General features: G+C 44.5%; 1 protein-coding gene across 6 annotated transcripts in view; it reads right to left on the bottom strand.

Moving 5' to 3' along the window:
- Window positions 1-6,729: 6,729 nt before the first annotated feature.
- The window catches only part of LOC134863206 (ankyrin repeat and SOCS box protein 2-like), a 15,255-nt gene continuing 611 nt past the window's right edge, over window positions 6,730-21,373 (bottom strand). The window contains exons 1-9 of one of the 6 annotated variants that reach the window (XM_063881570.1): window positions 21,118-21,373; window positions 20,775-21,001; window positions 14,885-15,054; window positions 14,155-14,310; window positions 13,521-13,766; window positions 13,272-13,443; window positions 12,471-13,005; window positions 12,049-12,202; window positions 6,730-7,852 (exon numbers count right to left, since the gene is read on the bottom strand). The exon at window positions 21,118-21,373 is cut by the window's right edge and continues 40 nt beyond it. In XM_063881570.1, the coding sequence (XP_063737640.1) occupies window positions 7,683-7,852; window positions 12,049-12,202; window positions 12,471-13,005; window positions 13,272-13,443; window positions 13,521-13,766; window positions 14,155-14,310; window positions 14,885-15,054; window positions 20,775-20,995 (1,824 nt within the window). In that variant the 5' untranslated portion in view covers window positions 20,996-21,001; window positions 21,118-21,373 and the 3' untranslated portion in view covers window positions 6,730-7,682. Of the gene's footprint in view, window positions 8,724-12,048; window positions 12,203-12,470; window positions 13,006-13,271; window positions 13,444-13,520; window positions 13,767-14,154; window positions 14,311-14,884; window positions 15,055-20,774; window positions 21,064-21,117 lie in introns of those variants that run through there. The other 5 variants (XM_063881568.1, XM_063881569.1, XM_063881572.1 and 2 more) reach the window with 5 other exon arrangements.

The raw sequence follows: 21,373 nt of genomic DNA, 5'->3' as shown, positions 1-21,373 counted from the left end.
CGTGTCAGCAGGTCGACCTCTAGAGTTACAGACCTCTACAGTCCCAGACCTCTACAGTCCCAGACCTCTACAGTTACAGACCTGTCAGTGCTGCAGCTTCAATTCAATGATCACTGTTTCATACAGGAAGTACAGCAGGAGGATCTCTGGTATCAACATCGGTCATCAATCCGTGAAGGGCAGCTCTCCTGAGTTAGTCCCAGATATATCCTGAGTTAGTCCCAGATATAGTCCCAGATATATCCTGAGTTAGTCCCAGATATATCCTGAGTTAGTACCAGATATATCCTGAGTTAGTCCCAGATATATCCTGAGTTAGTCCCAGATATAGTCCTGAGTTAGTCCAGATATAGTCCCAGATATATCCTGAGTTAGTCCCAGACATATCCTGAGTTAGTCCCAGATATATCCTGAGTTAGTACCAGATATCCTGAGTTAGTCCCAGATATATCCTGAGTTAGTACTAGATATATCCTGAGTTAGTACTAGATATATCCTGAGTCGGTACCAGATATATCCTGAGTTAGTACCAGATATATCCTGAGTTAGTACCAGATATCCTGAGTTAGTACCAGATAGTTAGTACCAGATATATCCTGAGTTAGTACCAGATATATCCTGAGTTAGTCCCAGATATATCCTGAGTTAGTAGCAGATATATCCTGAGTTAGTACCAGATATATCCTGAGTAAGTACCAGATATATCCTGAGTTAGTACCAGATATATCCTGAGTTAGTAGCAGATATATCCTGAGTTAGTACCAGATATATCCTGAGTTAGTACCAGATATATCCTGAGTTAGTACCAGATATCCTGAGTTAGTACCAGATATCCTGAGTTAGTACCAGATATATCCTGAGTTAGTACTAGATATATCCTGAGTTAGTAGCAGATATCCAGAGTTAGTACCAGATATATCCTGAGTTAGTACCAGATATATCCTGAGTTAGTACGAGATATATCCTGAGTTAGTAGCAGATATATCCTGATTTAGTAGCAGATATATCCTGAGTTAGTACCAGATATCTTGAGTTAGTACCAGATATATCCTGAGTTAGTACTAGATATATCCTGAGTTAGTACCAGATATCCAGAGTTAGTACCAGATATATCCTGAGTTAGTACCAGATATATCCTGAGTTAGTACCAGATATATCCTGAGTTAGTACGAGATATATCCTGAGTTAGTCCCAGATATATCCTGAGTTAGTACCAGATATCCTGAGTTAGTACTAGATATATCCTGAGTTAGTACCAGATATATCCTGAGTTAGAACTAGATATATCCTGAGTTAGTACTAGATATATCCTGAGTTAGTCCCAGATATATCCTGAGTTAGTACCAGATATATCCTGAGTTAGTCCCAGATATATCCTGAGTTAGTACCAGATTTATCCTGAGTTAGTAGCAGATATATCCTGAGTTAGTCCCAGATATCCTGAGTTAGTACCAGATAGTTAGTACCAGATATATCCTGAGTTAGTACCAGATATATCCTGAGTTAGTCCCAGATATATCCTGAGTTAGTAGCAGATATATCCTGAGTTAGTAGCAGATATATCCTGAGTTAGTAGCAGATATATCCTGAGTAAGTACCAGATATATCCTGAGTTAGTACCAGATATATCCTGAGTCAGTAGCAGATATATCCTGAGTTAGTACCAGATATATCCTGAGTTAGTAGCAGATATATCCTGAGTTAGTACCAGATACAGTGGGGCAAAAAAGTATTTAGTCAGCCACCAATTGTGCAAGTTCTCCCATTTAAAAAGATGAGAGAGGCCTGTCATTTTCATCATAGGTATACCTCAACTATGAGAGACAGAATGAGAAAAAAAAATCCAGGAAATCACATTGTCTGATTTTAATGAATTCATTTCAAATGATTGTGGAAAATAAGTATTTGGTCAATAACAAAAGTTCATCTCAATACTTTGTTATATACCCTTTGTTGGCAATGACAGAGGTAAAACGTTTTCTGTAAGTCTTCACAAGGTTTCCACACTGTTGCTGGTATTTTGGCCCATTCCTCCATGCAGATCTCCTCTAAAGCAGTGATGTTTTGGGGCTGTCGCTGGGCAACATGGACTTTCAACTCCCTCCAAAGATTTTCTATGGGGTTGAGATCTGGAGACTGGCTAGGCCACTCCAGGACCTTGAAATGCTTCTTACGAAGCCACTCCTTCGTTGCCCTGGCGGTGTGTTTGGGATCATTGTCATGCTGAAAGACCCAGCCACGCTTCATCTTCAGTGCCCTTGCTGATGGAAGGAGGTTTTCACTCAAAATCTCACGATACATGGCCCCATTCATTCTTTCCTTTACACGGATCAGTCGTCCTGGTCCCTTTGCAGAAAAACAGCCCCAAAGCATGATGTTTCCACCCCCATGCTTCACAGTAGGTATGGTGTTCTTTGGAGGCAACTCTGCATTCTTTCTCCTCCAAACACGACCAGTTGAGTTTTTACCAAAAAGTTCTATTTTGGTTTCATCTGACCATATGACATTCTCCCAATCCTCTTCTGGATCATCCAAATGCCCTCTAGCAAACTTCAGACGGGCCTGGACATGTACTGGCTTAAGCAGGGGGACACGTCTGGAACTGCAGGATTTAAGTCCCTGGCGGCGTAGTGTGTTACTGATGGTAGCCTCTGTTACTTTGGTCCCAGCTCTCTGCAGGTCATTCACTAGGTGCCCCCGTGTGGTTCTGGGATTTTTGCTCACCGTTCTTGTGATCATTTTGACCCCACGGGGTGAGATCTTGCGTGGAGCCCCAGATGGAGGGAGATTAGCAGTGGTCTTGTATGTCTTCCATTTTCTAATAATTGCTCCCACAGTTGATTTCTTCACACCAAGCTGCTTACCTATTGCAGATTCAGTTTTCCCAGCCTGGTGCAGGTCTACAATGTTGTCTCTGGTCTCCTTTGACAGCTCTTTGGTCTTGGCCATAGTGGAGTTTGGAGTATGACTGTTTGAGGTTGTGGACAGGTGTCTTTTATACTGATAACGAGTTCAAAAAGGTGCCATTAATACAGGTAACGAGTGGAGGACAGAGGAGCCTCTTAAAGAAGAAGTTACAGGCCTGTGAGAGCCAGAAATCTTGCTTGTTTGTAGGTGACCAAATACTTATTTTACCGAGGAATTTACCAATTAATTCATTAAAAATCCTACAATGTGATTTCCTGGATTTTTTTTTCTCATTTTGTCTCTCATAGTTGAGGTATACCTATGACAAAAACTACAGGCCTCTCTCATCTTTTTAAATGGGAGAACTTGCACAATTGGTGGCTGACTAAATACTTGTTTGCCCCACTGTATATCCTGAGTTAGTACCAGATATATCCTGAGTTAGTACTAGATATATCCTGAGTTAGTCCCAGATATATCCTGAGTTAGTACCAGATATCCTGAGTTAGTACCAGATATCCTGAGTTAGTACCAGATATATCCTGAGTTAGTACTAGATATATCCTGAGTTAGTAGCAGATATCCAGAGTTATTACCAGATATCCTGAGTTAGTACCAGATATATCCTGAGTTAGTACCAGATATATCCTGAGTTAGTACGAGATATATCCTGAGTTAGTAGCAGATATATCCTGAGTTAGTAGCAGATATATCCTGAGTTAGTACCAGATATCTTGAGTTAGTACCAGATATATCCTGAGTTAGTACTAGATATATCCTGAGTTAGTCCCAGATATATCCTGAGTTAGTACCAGATATCCTGAGTTAGTAGCAGATATATCCTGAGTTAGTACCAGATATCTTGAGTTAGTACCAGATATATCCTGAGTTAGTACTAGATATATCCTGAGTTAGTCCCAGATATATCCTGAGTTAGTACCAGATATCTTGAGTTAGTACCAGATATATCCTGAGTTAGTACTAGATATATCCTGAGTTAGTCCCAGATATATCCTGAGTTAGTACCAGATATATCCTGAGTTAGTACTAGATATATCCTGAGTTAGTCCCAGATATATCCTGAGTTAGTACCAGATATCCTGAGTTAGTACCAGATATCCTGAGTTAGTACCAGATATATCCTGAGTTAGTACTAGATATATCCTGAGTTAGTACCAGATATCCAGAGTTAGTACCAGATATATCCTGAGTTAGTACCAGATATATCCTGAGTTAGTACGAGATATATCCTGAGTTAGTCCCAGATATATCCTGAGTTAGAACTAGATATATCCTGAGTTAGTCCCAGATATATCCTGAGTTAGTACCAGATATCCTGAGTTAGTACTAGATATATCCTGAGTTAGTACCAGATATATCCTGAGTTAGAACTAGATATATCCTGAGTTAGTACTAGATATATCCTGAGTTAGTCCCAGATATATCCTGAGTTAGTACCAGATATATCCTGAGTTAGTACCAGATTTATCCTGAGTTAGTAGCAGATATATCCTGAGTTAGTACCAGATATATCCTGAGTTAGTCCCAGATATATCCTGAGTTAGTACCAGATATATCCTGAGTTAGTACCAGATATCCTGAGTTAGTACCAGATATATCCTGAGTAAGTACTAGATATATCCTGAGTTAGTCCCAGATATCCTGAGTTAGTACCAGATATATCCTGAGTTAGTACCAGATATCCTGAGTTAGTACCAGATATATCCTGAGTAAGTACTAGATATATCCTGAGTTAGTACCAGATATCCTGAGTTAGTACCAGATATATCCTGAGTTAGTACCAGATATCCTGAGTTAGTACCAGATATCCTGAGTTAGTACTAGATATATCCTGAGTTAGTACTAGATATATCCTGAGTTAGTCCCAGATATATCCTGAGTTAGTACTAGATATATCCTGAGTTAGTACCAGATATCCAGAGTTAGTACCAGATATCCTGAGTTAGTACCAGATATATCCTGAGTTAGTACCAGATATATCCTGAGTTAGTACGAGATATATCCTGAGTTAGTCCCAGATATATCCTGAGTTAGAACTAGATATATCCTGAGTTAGTCCCAGATATATCCTGAGTTAGTACCAGATATCCTGAGTTAGTACTAGATATATCCTGAGTTAGAACTAGATATATCCTGAGTTAGAACTAGATATATCCTGAGTTAGTACTAGATATATCCTGAGTTAGTCCCAGATATATCCTGAGTTAGTCCCAGATATATCCTGAGTTAGTACCAGATATATCCTGAGTTAGAACTAGATATATCCTGAGTTAGTACTAGATATATCCTGAGTTAGTCCCAGATATATCCTGAGTTAGTACCAGATATATCCTGAGTTAGTACCAGATATATCCTGAGTTAGTACCAGATTTATCCTGAGTTAGTAGCAGATATATCCTGAGTTAGTACCAGATATATCCTGAGTTAGTCCCAGATATATCCTGAGTTAGTACCAGATATATCCTGAGTTAGTACCAGATATATCCTGAGTTAGTACCAGATATCCTGAGTTAGTACCAGATATATCCTGAGTTAGTACTAGATATGTCCTGAGTTAGTACCAGATATATCCTGAGTTAGTACCAGATATCCTGAGTTAGTACCAGATATCCTGAGTTAGTACCAGATATCCTGAGTTAGTACTAGATATATCCTGAGTTAGTCCCAGATATATTCTGAGTTAGTACCAGATATCCTGAATTAGTACCAGATATCCTGAGTTAGTACCAGATATATCCTAAGTTAGTACCAGATATATCCTGAGTTAGTACCAGATATCCTGAGTTAGTACCAGATATCCTGAGTTAGTACCAGATATCCTGAGTTAGTACCAGATATATCCTGAGTTAGTCCCAGATATATCCTGAGTTAGTCCCAGATATATCCTGAGTTAGTCCCAGATATCCTGAGTTAGTACCAGATATTTAGTCCCAGATATATCCTGAGTTAGTACCAGATATTTAGTCCCAGATATCCTGAGTTAGTCCCAGATATTTAGTCCCAGATATATCCTGAGTTAGTACCAGATATTTAGTACTAGATATATCCTGAGTTAGTACCAGATATTTAGTCCCAGATATATCCTGAGTTAGTACCAGATATTTAGTACTAGATATATCCTGAGTTAGTACCAGATATTTAGTCCCAGATATCCTGAGTTAGTACCAGATATTTAGTACTAGATATATCCGCTCTGATTGGTTAGCTGGCCGGCTCTGTTGTGATTGTTAAACCGCTGAGAGATGTCCCGGCCCTTAGTCTGTCACGTACAATGTGTTGGAGTGCTAGCCAATAGGAGCACGAGTGTTCCATAGTGATGTCACTATGTTCCAGAAAAACTAATTAATCTAATGGAGGCGTTTCAGGCTAAGAGTTACTCTTAGTTTGAATATAATTATAGGTAGAGTAACTCTAGTGTGTGTGTGTGTGTGTGTGTGTGTGTGTGTGTGTGTGTGTGTGTGTGTGTGTGTGTGTGTGTGTGTGTGTGTGTGTGTGTGTGTGTGTGTGTGTGTGTGTGTGTGTGTGTGTGTGTTATTTTTAGATTCAGCTGCTGGAAAGTGAGCAGTGAAGGTCAGCGGGTTGAACCAGGTTGCAAAATGAGTGAATAAAAGAAAACAGAGTTTCAAAAGGAGAGGCAGGGGGAATCCCCTGGGGTGGGGGGGTCATCATAAAGGTGTAGATAATCTGTGCACCTGTATTTGTTTATTATCTATAGATCATCTTTAGATACTCTGTGGAAAGTATATGATCTGTAATCTGAGTTTATTATCCGTAGAAATTAGACACAGATTATATGACGTGTTTGTTTGACTCATTCTTTATTTTAAACTCCAGTTATGCAACACAGAAACAGAGACTCGGGTTAACGAAGACCTTCATGTCCAAATGTATTTACCACGAACAGCTGTTGTAAGAATAAGATCAATAAAAACAGAACGGAGAAGAGAGAGCGTCTGTGGAGATCCCTGGGGATTGGGACGCACCCCCTGATCTAAAGGTAAATAAACAGTCCATCACTTCAAACGCAAAGACCAAACTGTGAGGCAGCAAAGCTCTTCATGTATCAGGGCTGCCAGGCCTTAAAACAGGAAAGGAAGAATTTAACAAAAGACTCCGGCTCTCCTCCCCGGCTCCACTCAATACATTTCTAACTGCCTGGAAAAAGCTGCTGCTGGAGTTAAAATTGCTGTTGTTGGCAAGCCAATGAGAAAGCACCTACCCCTTCCTCAGAGAGGAAATATGGTATCATCCCTGATCCGAGCAGGACGGTGTGAGACCCTCAGGTGCTCTGCAGGATCAAACTGCTAACCTATTCACTGCACATGAATACCTCACTTTGGGCTTCAACAACAAAGGCTTGTTTCCACAGCTGCTAGCGCTATCTTTGCTAATTAGCTATCATCTGTGCCCACAGAGTCGGGGTACCACATAAACGCACACACACACCATCACTGATGTCGTTCAAGGCCCGGCCTTGTGTTCCCCATGATGAAAACCCAAACTGGATCGAGTTGTGGAGTGACGCAGACCCAAGTGTACGTGGTTACGCTGCTGAAGACCTCAATGTGTGTGCCAGGTTCAACAGGTGAGCTGTTTCAGGTGTAATGTCCTAATCTAAGAAGCTTGCCAATTGCAGAGATTTATTGAGCATCTTCCACAACTTTAATAAACTGTTACCATCCATCCACGAACTAGCTCTGTGTTCAGTCCGATGAAGCCTTCACATTCACACATGTACCCACCACATGTACCATTCAGATGTACCCGTCACAGGTGACTTCAGGTAAGTGAGTAGTGACGTCGTAGTGCAGGAAGCGGACAAGTCTGACAGGAAGTGGCAGAGTGTGGAGCAGTTTGAGTCTTTGGACGCCGAGCAGACGTCTGATCTCCAGCCGGCAGAGCTGCATCAGAGGATGAGGAGGAACTGAAAAGAAAACAGACGGCAGGTTAGAGAAAACAATCTAAACCCCGCCCCTACATTGCCAGCCAATCAAACTGCGGATCACACACACAGAAATGTTTATATCGGTGTAAAAACCTTTAAGAGACACTCAGCCTCCTGCACACGATTAAGGGTTAGGGTTAGCTATGACCATTTCCTATCCTTGATTCTTAGGGTTCAAGGTTCAAGGCTTTTTATCATCAAATGCACAGCAGCATATAGTTATGCTAATGAAAATCTTAGGTCCTGAGTTCCTCCAACAAAGCAACATGTTATATAAAGGACATGAGACTAAATAAGAAAATACAAATAAAAACTAATGATAGTGCAAAATGAAAAGAGTAGGATGAATCAGAATAAAATAGTGTAGGTTATGTTGTTAGACCAGTCTATAAGTAGTGCAGATGAATGTAACTATATACATGTCAGAAAAATAAATAAATACAATACGTTAAAGTAATGCAGTATCTATGTACATGTAAATAGAATCAAATATGAAATAACAGATTGTAAGTAGTCATGACCGAGAGAACGAGATCGCTGATACAAGCGGCCGAAATGGGATTTCTCCGCACGGTGGCTGGCTTCTCTCTTAGGGATAAGGTAAGAAGTTCATTCCTCCGGGAGGGACTCGGAGTAGAACCGCTGCTCCTTCATGTTGAAAGGAGCCAGTTGAGGTGTTCCAGGCACGTCCACCTGGGAAGAGACCGAGGGGTAGACCTAGGACCAGGTGGAGGGGTTATATCTCTTCGCTGGCCTGGGAGCGCCTTGGAATCCCCCAGTCAGAGCTGATTGATGTGGCCAGGGAAAGAGAAGTTTGGGGCTCTCTGCTGGAGCTGCTACCTCCGAGACCCTGACGGATAAGCGGGAGAAGATGGATGGATGGATGGATGGAGAATGTAAGTAAATATTGTACAGCAAAATCCAATGAAATATTGTTTGAACTACTAATAACTATTAGGGTTAGATTTGACCATTTCCAAACACCTCATGGAAAACATACATGAAAGCTGGGATACCTGGCCCAGAGGAAGCCCGGGGTCCCCTTCTGGAGCCAGGCCCAGAAGGAGGACTCATCAGCGAGGGTCTGGTGGCCGGGCTTGCCACGTTGGCAATGATGGAGACACTTGGAGGGGCGTGATTGGGAGGAACAACCCCCCCGATCTGAACCGGAGTGGTGGTTTGTTACTGGACTTCTGGGCTAGTCATGGATTGGCCATAACAAACACCATGTTCGAACATAAGGATGCTCATAAGTGTACGTGGTACCAGAGCACCCTAGGCAGAAGGTCCATGATCGATTTCACCAAACGTGTAGTGCGGGTGAACTGGGAACGTCTGGAGGAGTCCCAAGTCCAGGAGGCCTTCAACTCACACCTCCGGTAGAGCTTTTCAGGCATCCCTGTGGAGGCTGGGGACATTGAAACTGAGTGGGCGGTGTTCAAAGCCTCTATTGCTGAAGCTGCGGTGGGGAGCTGTGGTCTCAAGGTCTTAGGTGCCTCAAGGGGCGCTAACCCTCGAACCTCCTGGTGGACACCGGTGGTCAGGGAAGCCGTCCGACTGAAGAAGGAGGCCTTCCGGGATATGTTATCCCTGGGTACTCCTGACGCAGTTGCAAGGTATCGATGGGCCCGAAGGGCAGCAGCCTCAGCCGTGGCCGAGGCAAAGCAGCGGGTGTGGGAGAATTTCGGAGAAGCCATGGAGAAGGACTTTCGGTCGGCACCAAAGTTGTTCTGGAAAACCGTCCGACACCTCAGGAGGGGGAAGCAGGGAACCATCCAAGCTGTGTACAGTAAGGATGGGACGCTGTTGACCTCAACTGGTAGTGTGTTAGGGCGGTGGAAGGAACACTTTGAGGAACTCCTGAACCCGACAACTCCGCCCTCTATGTTAGAGGCGGAGCTGGAGTATGAAGGGGGATCAACTCCAATCTCACGGGGGGAAGTCACTGAGGTAGTTAAACAGCTCCACAGTGGCAAAGCCCCGGGGGGGGGGACTGTCATGGTTGACACGTCTCAGCAACATTGCGTGGAAGTTCGGAAACTGTACCGAAGGAGTGGCAGACCGGGGTGGTGGTTCCCCTTTTTAAAAAAGGGGGTCAGAGGGTGTGTGCCAATTACAGAGGCATCACATTACTCAGCCTCCCCGGGAAAGTTTACTCTAAGGTGCTGGAAAGGAGGGTCCGGCCGATTGTCGAACCTCAGATTGAAGAGGAACAATGCGGTTTTCGTCCTGCTCGTGGAACGACGGACCAGCTTTTTACTCTCGAAGGATCCTGGAGGGGGCCTGGGAGTACGCTGATCCGGTCTACATGTGCTTTGTGGATTTGGAAAAGGCGTATGACCGGGTTCCCAGGGAGATACTGTGGGAGGTGCTGCGGGAGTATGGGGTGAGGGGGTCTCTACTCAGGGCCATCCAATCTCTGTACTCCCAAAGCGAGAGCTGTGTCCGGGTCCTCGGTAGCACGAAAGGACCGATTTCCGGTGAGGGTTGGCCTCCGCCAGGGCTGTGCTTTGTCACCAATCCTGTTTGTGATATTCATGGACAGGATTTCGAGGCGTAGTCGTGGGGGAGGGGGTCTGCAGTTCGGTGGGCTAAGGATTGCACCACTGCTTTTTTGCAGGTGATGTGGTCCTAATGGCTTCATCGGTCTGTGACCTTCAGCACTCACTGGATCGGTTCGCGGCCGAGTGTGAAGCGGCTGGGATGAGGATCAACACCTCCAAATCTGAGGCCATGGTTCTCAGCAGGAAACCGATGAATTGTCCACTCCAGGTAGGGAATGAAGCCTTACCCCAAGTGAAGGAGTTCAAGTATCTCGGGGTCTTGTTCTCGAGTGAGGGAACAATGGAGCGTGAGATGGGCCGGAGAATCGGAGCAGTGTTGTGAGGAAGAGAGCTGAGCCAGAAGGCAAAGCTCTTTGTCTACCGGGTCATTTTCGTTCCTACCCTCACCTATGGTCATGAAGGATGGGTCAGGACCGAAAGAACGATATCGCGGATACAAGCGGCCAAAATGGGATTTCTCCGCAGGGTGGCTGGCATCTCCCTTAGGGATAAGGTCAGAGCTGGTTGATGTGGCCAGGGAAAGAGAAGTTTGGGGCTCTCTGCTGGAGCTGTTATCTCTGCCACCCTGACGGATAAGCGGGAGAAGATGGGTGGATGACCGTTTCCTGTCCTGGATTCTTACGGGTTAGCGTTAGCTATGACCGTTTCCTGTCCTGGATTCTTACGGGTTAGCGTTAGCTATGACCGTTTCCTGTCCTGGATTGTTACGGGTTAGGGTTAGCTATGACCATTTCCTGTCCTGGATTCTTACGGGTTAGGGTGAGCTATGACCGTTTCCTGTCCTGGATTCTTACGGGTTAGCGTTAGCTATGACCGTTTCCTGTCCTGGATTCTTACGGGTTAGGGTGAGCTAAGACCATTTCCTGTCCTGGATTCTTACGGGTTAGCGTTAGCTATGACCGTTTCCTGTCCTGGATTCTTACGGGTTAGGGTGAGCTATGACCGTTTCCTGTCCTGGATTCTTACGGGTTAGGGTGAGCTATGACCGTTTCCTGTCCTGGATTCTTACGGGTTAGCGTTAGCTATGACCGTTTCCTGTCCTGGATTCTTACGGGTTAGCGTTAGCTATGACCGTTTCCTGTCCTGGATTCTTATGGGTTAGCGTTAGCTATGACCATTTCCTGTCCTGGATTCTTACGGGTTAGGCTAAGCTATGACCATTTCCTGTCCTGGATTCTTACGGGTTAGCGTTAGCTATGACCGTTTCCTGTCCTGGATTCTTATGGGTTAGCGTTAGCTATGACCATTTCCTGTCCTGGATTCTTACGGGTTAGGCTAAGCTATGACCGTTTCCTGTCCTGGATTCTTACGGGTTAGGGTGAGCTATGACCGTTTCCTGTCCTGGATTCTTACGGGTTAGGCTAAGCTATGACCGTTTCCTGTCCTGGATTCTTATGGGTTAGCGTTAGCTATGACCATTTCCTGTCCTGGATTCTTACGGGTTAGGCTAAGCTATGACCATTTCCTGTTCTGGATTCTTACGGGTTAGCGTTAGCTATGACCGTTTCCTGTCCTGGATTCTCTTGGGTTAGGGTGAGCTATGACCATTTCCTGTCCTGGATCCTTACGGGTTAGTGTTAGCTATGACCATATACTGTCCTGGATTTTTACCAGCTTTCAGTTTGATCGGCGCCCAGTTGCTCTGACTCTCCAGGACCTCGATCAGCCGGGAGCAGAGACGAACATGTCCGACATAGTCCAGCAGCAGCGAGATGATTGGACCGGCGACATGGCAGAGAGTCAGGCAGGAGATGGCCTCACAGAACTGAAACAACATGGAGGAAACCCTCTTTATACTCCTAATGACCAGGTTCATATGTGATCAGCAAAAAAATGGGTAATGAGTGATGATCAGGATGATAGACGCGGGTGGAGACAAGAAGAGGTAGTTTGGTTGCCTTAACCACGAAAGTGTTAGGGCTTGTGTGTCGTTTAAAGCGTTACTTCTTTGAGGATAAAGCACACTGTTCTTGCTTTTTATCACCAGAAAGGGTCTTACATGCTTCAGTTTTTTAATGCAACGCTGCACTGACCTGCATTTCCTCGATGGGACATCGGGACGGCTGGACGTCAAGATGTGTTTTCTGTCCATACGGACAGTCGAAGCAGCACCGGGCGTCGCAACCGTTGTCCAGCAGCAGTTTGAGCATGGGCAGAGACTCCATCCTCAGCAGGATGGCTGCCGGAAAAGAGGACGACTGGGTGGGGATCTGAGCGTTGGCGTTGGCGCCGTACCTAAGCAGCAGTGTGGCCATGTCTATCCGGCCTAGCCGCACAGCGATGAGCAGCGGGTTGAACACATCCAGGTTGGGGTCGGCTCCGGCCTCCAGCAGCATCTCGGCTATTTCCAGGTTCATGTTGTAGACGGAGAAGTAGAGCGCCGTGCTCCGCCGGTCCTTGTATATTATGGAGCAGGCCTCTGATAGCTCGGAGTTGACTTCAAATCCAGACTTGATCAACAGATCCATGATTTCACCCCGATTCTTCTCTGCCGCGATGTGCAGAGGACTAATGCCGCTGTGCCGTACTCTGACCATGCTGGTCACCGAGATTAGTAACGACACGATTCTGGAAATACACAACAAATCTGTCAGAGGTGCGGTTAGGGTCTTTATCGCCAGTACTTCAGACAGAATCACGCAGAAGATGGGAAACAAATACTGTAAAAGACCCATCCATTACATGTTCCTACTCTGTTAAACTTCCTAATGTAAGTTTAGTAAACAATAAATGATTCTGAATCTGAACAGCTGTTGGCAGAGCTCCTGGCAGATTGTATTTACTGGTTTCGATTAAAATGAGGTGTTAATCAGTGAGAGACAGCTGCATCACACCTGAAGTGATTGTTCTGAACAGCCACGTGAAGAGGTAGCAGACCTGACTTCATGGAACGGTTAGCATCCACCTTCAGAGACAGCAGCACCTCCACTGCGGAAACATGGCCGTTCTTAGAGGCTTCAAACAGCGGCGAGGCTCCATCTGCCGCCTGGCCATTTACATCTGCACCTACAGGGACAAAAAACCTTTAGAAACCCCTTACCATCAGCTCCTGATGGACACTGACTTAAGGTGTGTTGGCTTACCTTTCTTAGCAAGCAGCTGGATGATGTCGGTGTATCCATGCTGTGCAGCGCTGAAGAAAGGCTGGATTCCATAGATGTCTTTGGTCTGGAGAAGGGCTCCGGACTCCAGTAACATGCGGCAGATCTTCAGCTGTCCGTTCCTGCAGGCTTCATGGAGAGCACTAGCTCCCTGAGTGTTGGACCGGTTCACTTGAGCCCCACCCCTCAGCAGTAGATCCACAATAGCATCGTTGAGTTGCTCACAGGCTAAAAACAAGAGAGGTTCGTCACGTTTCTGCATCACAGACTGTCGACTGACTGCCACCACGTCCCCCAATGATATGTGGATTATGGTTTTAAAATCTAAAGTCTGGCGTTTTTGTCCGTCAACATCTTGTTTTGTGTTTAAGGAAACGAGGCAGCCAGGTCTAGTTGGTAATCTTTGATTTTTCAAGCCCTCGCAAGATGCTTATTGTTAAGAAAGGTTTATAGGAGGAAAGTCTACAGAGAGTTTGGAAAAGTGTTTGACTAGAGGAGTAGGTGTTATCAGAAAGGAGGAATATTTAAGAAAATGTTTTTTTTGCACTTTCAGATCCTCAGGCTCGCCCTGTGGCTGATATCCAGTTTCTTTACAGCACAGAGCCTCGTGACTTACCAATGAACAGCGGCGTCTCACGTTCCTTGTTGGCGATGTTTGGGTCGGCTCCGTGTTTCAGGAGGAAGTCTACACAGGAAAGGTTTCCTTGTCCAGCGGCCAGCAGCAGAGCGCTCTCACTCTTCAGAGTGCATCTGTTCACTGAGTCGGGAAAAGCTAAGGACAGACACAAGGCGAAGGGCAAGTATTAAGGGAAAAATCAAGGAAGCACATTTCAAATGCAAAGGAGATATCAAATCAGTCAAAGGGCTGAATGCAGCCACAAGGGTGCAGTCAAACAAATCCGTGATATCCTGATAGCATCAGGATATAACAAAGGGTAACATTAATGTCACCTCTAAATTAAATAAAAAGTCCAATGATTCATTCATTATAAAAAGTGTCTTTTCTGAGTGAACCTACATTTGAGTGTAAGCGTTGCATTTACCTAGAGAACAGATAATGTGGAAGAGTTAATGCAGATATATTTCCAGTTTAGGAATATCAAATGAGATCAGAGTGATTTGAGGACGGGAGATGGAGAAAAGACTCTCATTGATATAATGATGGATTGTACTTAACGACGATAAGACAATATCAATCATAAAGAAGATAAAACATGACCCAGTATGAACTCCCTGCGACAAATCAGGACACTTCTCTTTTACTGGTTGATGTCTTATAAATAAGGTTTGTATAAACTATAATGCCGGTGTAAAACCTCCCTCTCACCAGGAAGCAAAAATCTCACCTGTGACGAGGACTGAGACACACTGCAGCTGTCCATAACAAGCAGCTTCATGGAGAGCGATCCTGCCTTCATCGCTCGGCTCCGTCAGACTGCTGGACCCCTGCCTGACAAAATCCATCAGAGCATCGGCCTCTCCATTCATGATCAGGGTCTGCAGAGGACTGAACTCTCTGACACAAGGACCAAAGAGACTCGCTATGAGGACCAAGAAGAACATCTACAACATGTATACAAACATCTAGCTAACATCTGACAAACATCTAGCTGACATCTAGCTAACATCTAGCTAACATCTGACAAACATCTAGCTAACATCTGACAAACATCTAGCTAACATCTAGCTGACATCTAACAAACATCTAGCTAACATCTAGCTGACATCTAGCTAACATCTAGCTAACATCTGACAAACATCTAGCTAACATCTGACAAACATCTAGCTGACATCTAGCTGACATCTAGCTAACATCTGACAAACATCTAGCTAACATCTGACAAACATCTAGCTGACATCTAGCTGACATCTAGCTAACATCTGACAAACATCTAGCTAACATCTGACAAACATCTAGCTGACATCTAGCTAACATCTAGCTAACATCTGACAAACATCTAGCTAACATCTGACAAACATCTAGCTGACATCTAGCTGACATCTAACAAACATCTAGCTAACATCTAGCTGACATCTAACAAACATCTAGCTAACATCTAGCTAACATCTAGCTAACATCTAACAAACATCTAGCTGACATCTAGCTAACATCTGACAAACATCTAGCTAACATCTGACAAACATCTAGCTGACATCTAGCTGACATCTAACAAACATCTAGCTAACATCTAGCTGACATCTAGCTAACATCTAACAAACACCTAGCTAACATCTAGCTAACATCTGACAAACATCTAGCTGACATCTAGCTAACATCTAGCTAACATCTGACAAACATCTAGCTGACATCTAGCTAACATCTAGCTAACATCTAGCTAACATCTGACAAACATCTAGCTAACATCTGACAAACATCTAGCTAACATCTGACAAACATCTAGCTGACATCTAGCTGACATCTAGCTAACATCTGACAAACATCTAGCTGACATCTGACAAACATCTAGCTGACATCTAGCTGACATCTAACAAACATCTAGCTAACATCTAGCTGACATCTAACAAACATCTAGCTAACATCTAGCTAACATCTAGCTAACATCTAACAAACATCTAGCTAACATCTGACAAACATCTAGCTAACATCTGACAAACATCTAGCTGACATCTAGCTGACATCTAACAAACATCTAGCTAACATCTAGCTGACATCTAGCTAACATCTAACAAACACCTAGCTAACATCTAGCTAACATCTGACAAACATCTAGCTGACATCTAGCTAACATCTAGCTAACATCTGACAAACATCTAGCTGACATCTAGCTAACATCTAGCTAACATCTGACAAACATCTAGCTAACATCTGACAAACATCTAGCTGACATCTAGCTGACATCTAACAAACACCTAGCTAACATCTAGCTAACATCTGACAAACATCTAGCTAACATCTGACAAACATCTAGCTAACATCTGACAAACATCTAGCTGACATCTAACAAACATCTAGCTGACATCTAGCTAACATCTAGCTAACATCTGATAAACATCTAGCTGACATCTGACAAACATCTAGCTAACATCTAGCTGACATCTAGCTAACATCTAACAAACACCTAGCTAACATCTAGCTAACATCTGACAAACATCTAGCTAACATCTAGCTAACACCTAGCTAACATCTAGCTAACATCTAGCTAACACCTAGCTAACATCTGACAAACATCTAACAAACATCTAGCTAACATCTAGCTAACATCTAGCTGACATCTGACAAACATCTAGCTAACATCTAGCTAACATCTAGCTAACATCTAGCTGACATCTGACAAACATCTAGCTAACACCTAGCTAACATCTGACAAACATCTAGCTAACATCTAGCTAACACCTAGCTAACATCTAGCTAACATCTAGCTGACATCTAGCTGACATCTAACAAACATCTAGCTAACATCTAGCTAACATCTGACAAACATCTAACAAACATCTGACAAACATCTAACAAACATCTAGCTGACATCTAGCTAACATCTAGCTGACATCTATCTGACATCTAACAAACATCTGACAAACATCTAACAAACATCTAGCTAACATCTAGCTAACACCTAGCTAACATCTGACAAACATCTAACAAACATCTAGCTAACATCTAGCTAACATCTAGCTGACATCTAGCTAACATCTAGCTAACACCTAGCTAACATCTAGCTAACATCTAGCTAACACCTAGCTAACATCTGACAAACATCTAACAAACATCTAGCTAACATCTAGCTAACATCTAGCTGACATCTGACAAACATCTAGCTAACATCTAGCTAACATCTAGCTAACATCTAGCTGACATCTGACAAACATCTAGCTAACACCTAGCTAACATCTGACAAACATCTAGCTAACATCTAGCTAACACCTAGCTAACATCTAGCTAACATCTAGCTGACATCTATCTGACATCTAACAAACATCTAGCTAACATCTAGCTAACATCTGACAAACATCTAACAAACATCTGACAAACATCTAACAAACATCTAGCTGACATCTAGCTAACATCTAGCTGACATCTATCTGACATCTAACAAACATCTGACAAACATCTAACAAACATCTAGCTGACATCTAGCTGACATCTAACAAACATCTAACAAATATCTAACAAACATCTAGCTAACATCTAGCTAACATCTAGCTGACATCTAGCTAACATCTAGCTGACATCTATCTGACATCTAACAAACATCTAACAAACATCTAACAAACATCTAGCTGACATCTAGCTAACATCTAGCTGACATCTATCTGACATCTAACAAACATCTGACAAACATCTAACAAACATCTAGCTGACATCTAGCTAACATCTAACAAACATCTAACAAATATCTAACAAACATCTAGCTAACATCTAGCTAACATCTAGCTGACATCTAGCTGACATCTAGCTAACATCTGTGACAGAGAGAGACAGCAGGTGACAGAGAGAGAGACAGTAAGTGACAGAGAGAGAGACAGCAGGTGACAGAGAGAGAGACAGTAAGTCACAGAGAGAGAGACAGTAGGTGACAGAGAGAGAGAGACAGCAGGTGACAGAGAGAGAGACACACTAAGTGACAGAGAGAGAGACAGCAGGTGACAGAGAGAGAGACAGCAGGTGACAGAGAGAGAGACAGCAGGTGACCGAGAGAGAGACAGCAGGTGTAAGAGAGAGACAGCAGGTGACAGAGAGAGAGACAGCAGGTGACAGAGAGAGAGACAGTAAGTGACAGAGAGAGAGACAGTAGGTGTAAGAGAGAGAGACAGTAAGTGACAGAGAGAGAGACAGTAGGTGTAAGAGAGAGAGAGACAGCGGGTGACAGAGAGAGAGACAGTAAGTGACAGAGAGAGAGACAGCAGGTGACAGAGAGAGAGACAGCAGGTGACAGAGAGAGAGACAGTAAGTGACAGAGAGAGAGACAGCAGGTGACAGAGAGAGAGACAGCAGGTGACAGAGAGAGAGACAGCAGGTGTAAGAGAGAGACAGCAGGTGACAGAGAGAGAGACAGCAGGTGTAAGAGAGAGACAGCAGGTGACAGAGAGAGAGACACACTTAGTGACATAGAGAGAGACAGCAGGTGACAGAGAGAGAGACAGCAGGTGACAGAGAGAGAGACAGCAGGTGTAAGAGAGAGACAGCAGGTGACAGAGAGAGAGACACACTAAGTGACAGAGAGAGAGACAGCAGGTGTAAGAGAGAGACAGCAGGTGACAGAGAGAGAGACAGCAGGTGTAAGAGAGAGACAGCAGGTGACAGAGAGAGAGACACACTTAGTGACATAGAGAGAGAGACAGCAGGTGACAGAGAGAGAGACAGCAGGTGACAGAGAGAGAGACAGCAGGTGTAAGAGAGAGACAGCAGGTGACAGAGAGAGAGACACACTTAGTGACATAGAGAGAGACAGCAGGTGACAGAGAGAGAGACAGCAGGTGACAGAGAGAGAGACAGCAGGTGTAAGAGAGAGACAGCAGGTGACAGAGAGAGAGACAGCAGGTGACAGAGAGAGAGACAGCAGGTGTAAGAGAGAGACAGCAGGTGACAGAGAGAGAGACAGCAGGTGACAGAGAGAGAGACAGCAGGTGTAAGAGAGAGACAGCAGGTGACAGAGAGAGAGACACACTAAGTGACAGAGAGAGAGACAGTAAGTGACAGAGAGAGAGACAGTAAGTGACAGAGAGAGAGACAGCAGGTGACAGAGAGAGAGACAGCAGGTGACAGAGAGAGAGACAGTAAGTGACAGAGAGAGAGACAGCAGGTGACAGAGAAAGAGACAGCAGGTGACAGAGAGAGAGACAGCAGGTGACAGAGAGAGAGACAGTAAGTGACAGAGAGAGAGACAGCAGGTGACAGAGAGAGAGACAGCAGGTGACAGAGAGAGAGACACACTAAGTGACAGAGAGAGAGAGACAGCAGGTGTAAGAGAGAGAGAGACACACTAAGTGACAGAGAGAGAGACAGCAGGTGACAGAGAGAGACAGCAGGTGACAGAGAGAGAGACAGCAGGTGACAGAGAGAGAGACACACTAAGTGACAGAGAGAGAGACAGTATGTGACAGAGAGAGAGAGACAGCAGGTGACAGAGAGAGAGACACACTAAGTGACAGAGAGAGAGACAGTATGTGACAGAGAGAGAGACAGTATGTGACAGAGAGAGAGACAGTAAGTGACAGAGAGAGAGACAGTAGGTGTAAGAGAGAGAGAGACAGCAGGTGACAGAGAGAGAGACACACTAAGTGACAGAGAGAGAGACAGCAGGTGACAGAGAGAGAGACAGCAGGTGACAGAGAGAGAGACAGCAGGTGACAGAGAGAGAGACACACTAAGTGACAGAGAGAGAGACAGTATGTGACAGAGAGAGAGACAGTAAGTGACAGAGAGAGAGACAGCAGGTGACAGAGAGAGAGACACACTAAGTGACAGAGAGAGAGACAGTATGTGACAGAGAGAGAGACAGTATGTGACAGAGAGAGAGACAGTAAGTGACAGAGAGAGAGACAGTAGGTGTAAGAGAGAGAGAGACAGCAGGTGACAGAGAGAGAGACACACTAAGTGACAGAGAGAGAGACAGTAAGTGACAGAGAGAGAGACAGCAGGTTGGAATTCAAGGTGGTCCCCGCTGTCTCCTCAATCCTCTTCGAACAGAGGGAACATTTTGCGTACCAGGTTCTGCCATGGCACGAGAAGTCTTTGAACGCAAAACGGACAATCTCTGGGGCATTGTCTCCTGGCATTGTCTCCTGGCATTGTCTCCTGGCAAACTTAAGTTCAGGTTACTTTTTTTAATCAGAACATTACGTGACGTCATGTGCGATGTATGACATGGAAGCAGAAAAACGTTCCCTTGCACCGGAGACAGAGGGCGAATAGTAGAGCTTGACACACACATCATTCAGAAAGATGTGTGTGTCAATTACGGCATACATGTTAATAGAAGCATATCGAAAACGTTGCGAAAATGCGCCGGCGCGTTCGTCGACCTCAGGGTTTTAATGACAAAGTTGAGTCCTTTCGAGACATCGCGAGTCCTAATGCACGAGTCCAAGTCCGAGTTCAATTCATTAGTGCTCAAGTCACGAGTCTCTAAACTTAGCTCAGGAGTTGGACTCGAGTCCAGGACTCGGACTCGAGTCCAACTCCTGAGCTAACACTTGCTAATATCTGCTAATGTTTGCAGATGCCAGCAGGTGTTGATGCTGATTACCTCTGTCAGGTGCCCTGCATGGACTCACCTCCTTAAGGCTCTGTAGGGGAAGTTGGACATGGCTGTTGGGGAGTTAACACAGCTGGAGGCCTGGGGGAGTCTGGGAGGTGGAAATGTGGCTGGGGGCGATGAAAAGGTGGTGCTCGGTTCCGAGGGAGCGAGCCCTTCGGAGAGGCTTCTCTCCACAGCGATCTGCAGCAGCTCCTCGTCAGACAGCTGACTGTACACACTGTAGTCGTCCAGATCCATGTTGTCCTGCAGAGACACAAACAAGTGTTTCTCTGCAGGACAGATCTGCAGTCTCTGGGATAAACAAGGCTCTGATGCAAACTGCAGTAGGTCATCTGAGGCTCTCTAGATTTTGGCTGTACCTGCTGCTAAATGTAGTTATTGAGGTCAGTGGTGTTTGCTTCCTCTGTCCTGAAGCCAGAAAACGTAGAGCTGCTCAGATACCTCCCAGGGGCAGAAATATTCAAAAAGGCCGATCGGAGTGAAGACCCAGTTTGTTTTTTTATCATCTTATTTTAAAACAGCTCCAAAAGATCTCTATTAATAGATGCATTAACTGAGACCATGGAGATATCACACGACTCTCTAACTATCACAACCACATAATCAAACTGAACC

Source organism: Eleginops maclovinus, chromosome 4 (genome assembly GCF_036324505.1).
Source record: "Eleginops maclovinus isolate JMC-PN-2008 ecotype Puerto Natales chromosome 4, JC_Emac_rtc_rv5, whole genome shotgun sequence".
Lineage (NCBI taxonomy): Eukaryota > Metazoa > Chordata > Actinopteri > Perciformes > Eleginopidae > Eleginops > Eleginops maclovinus.
This window is presented reverse-complemented; position numbering and strand designations above follow the sequence as displayed.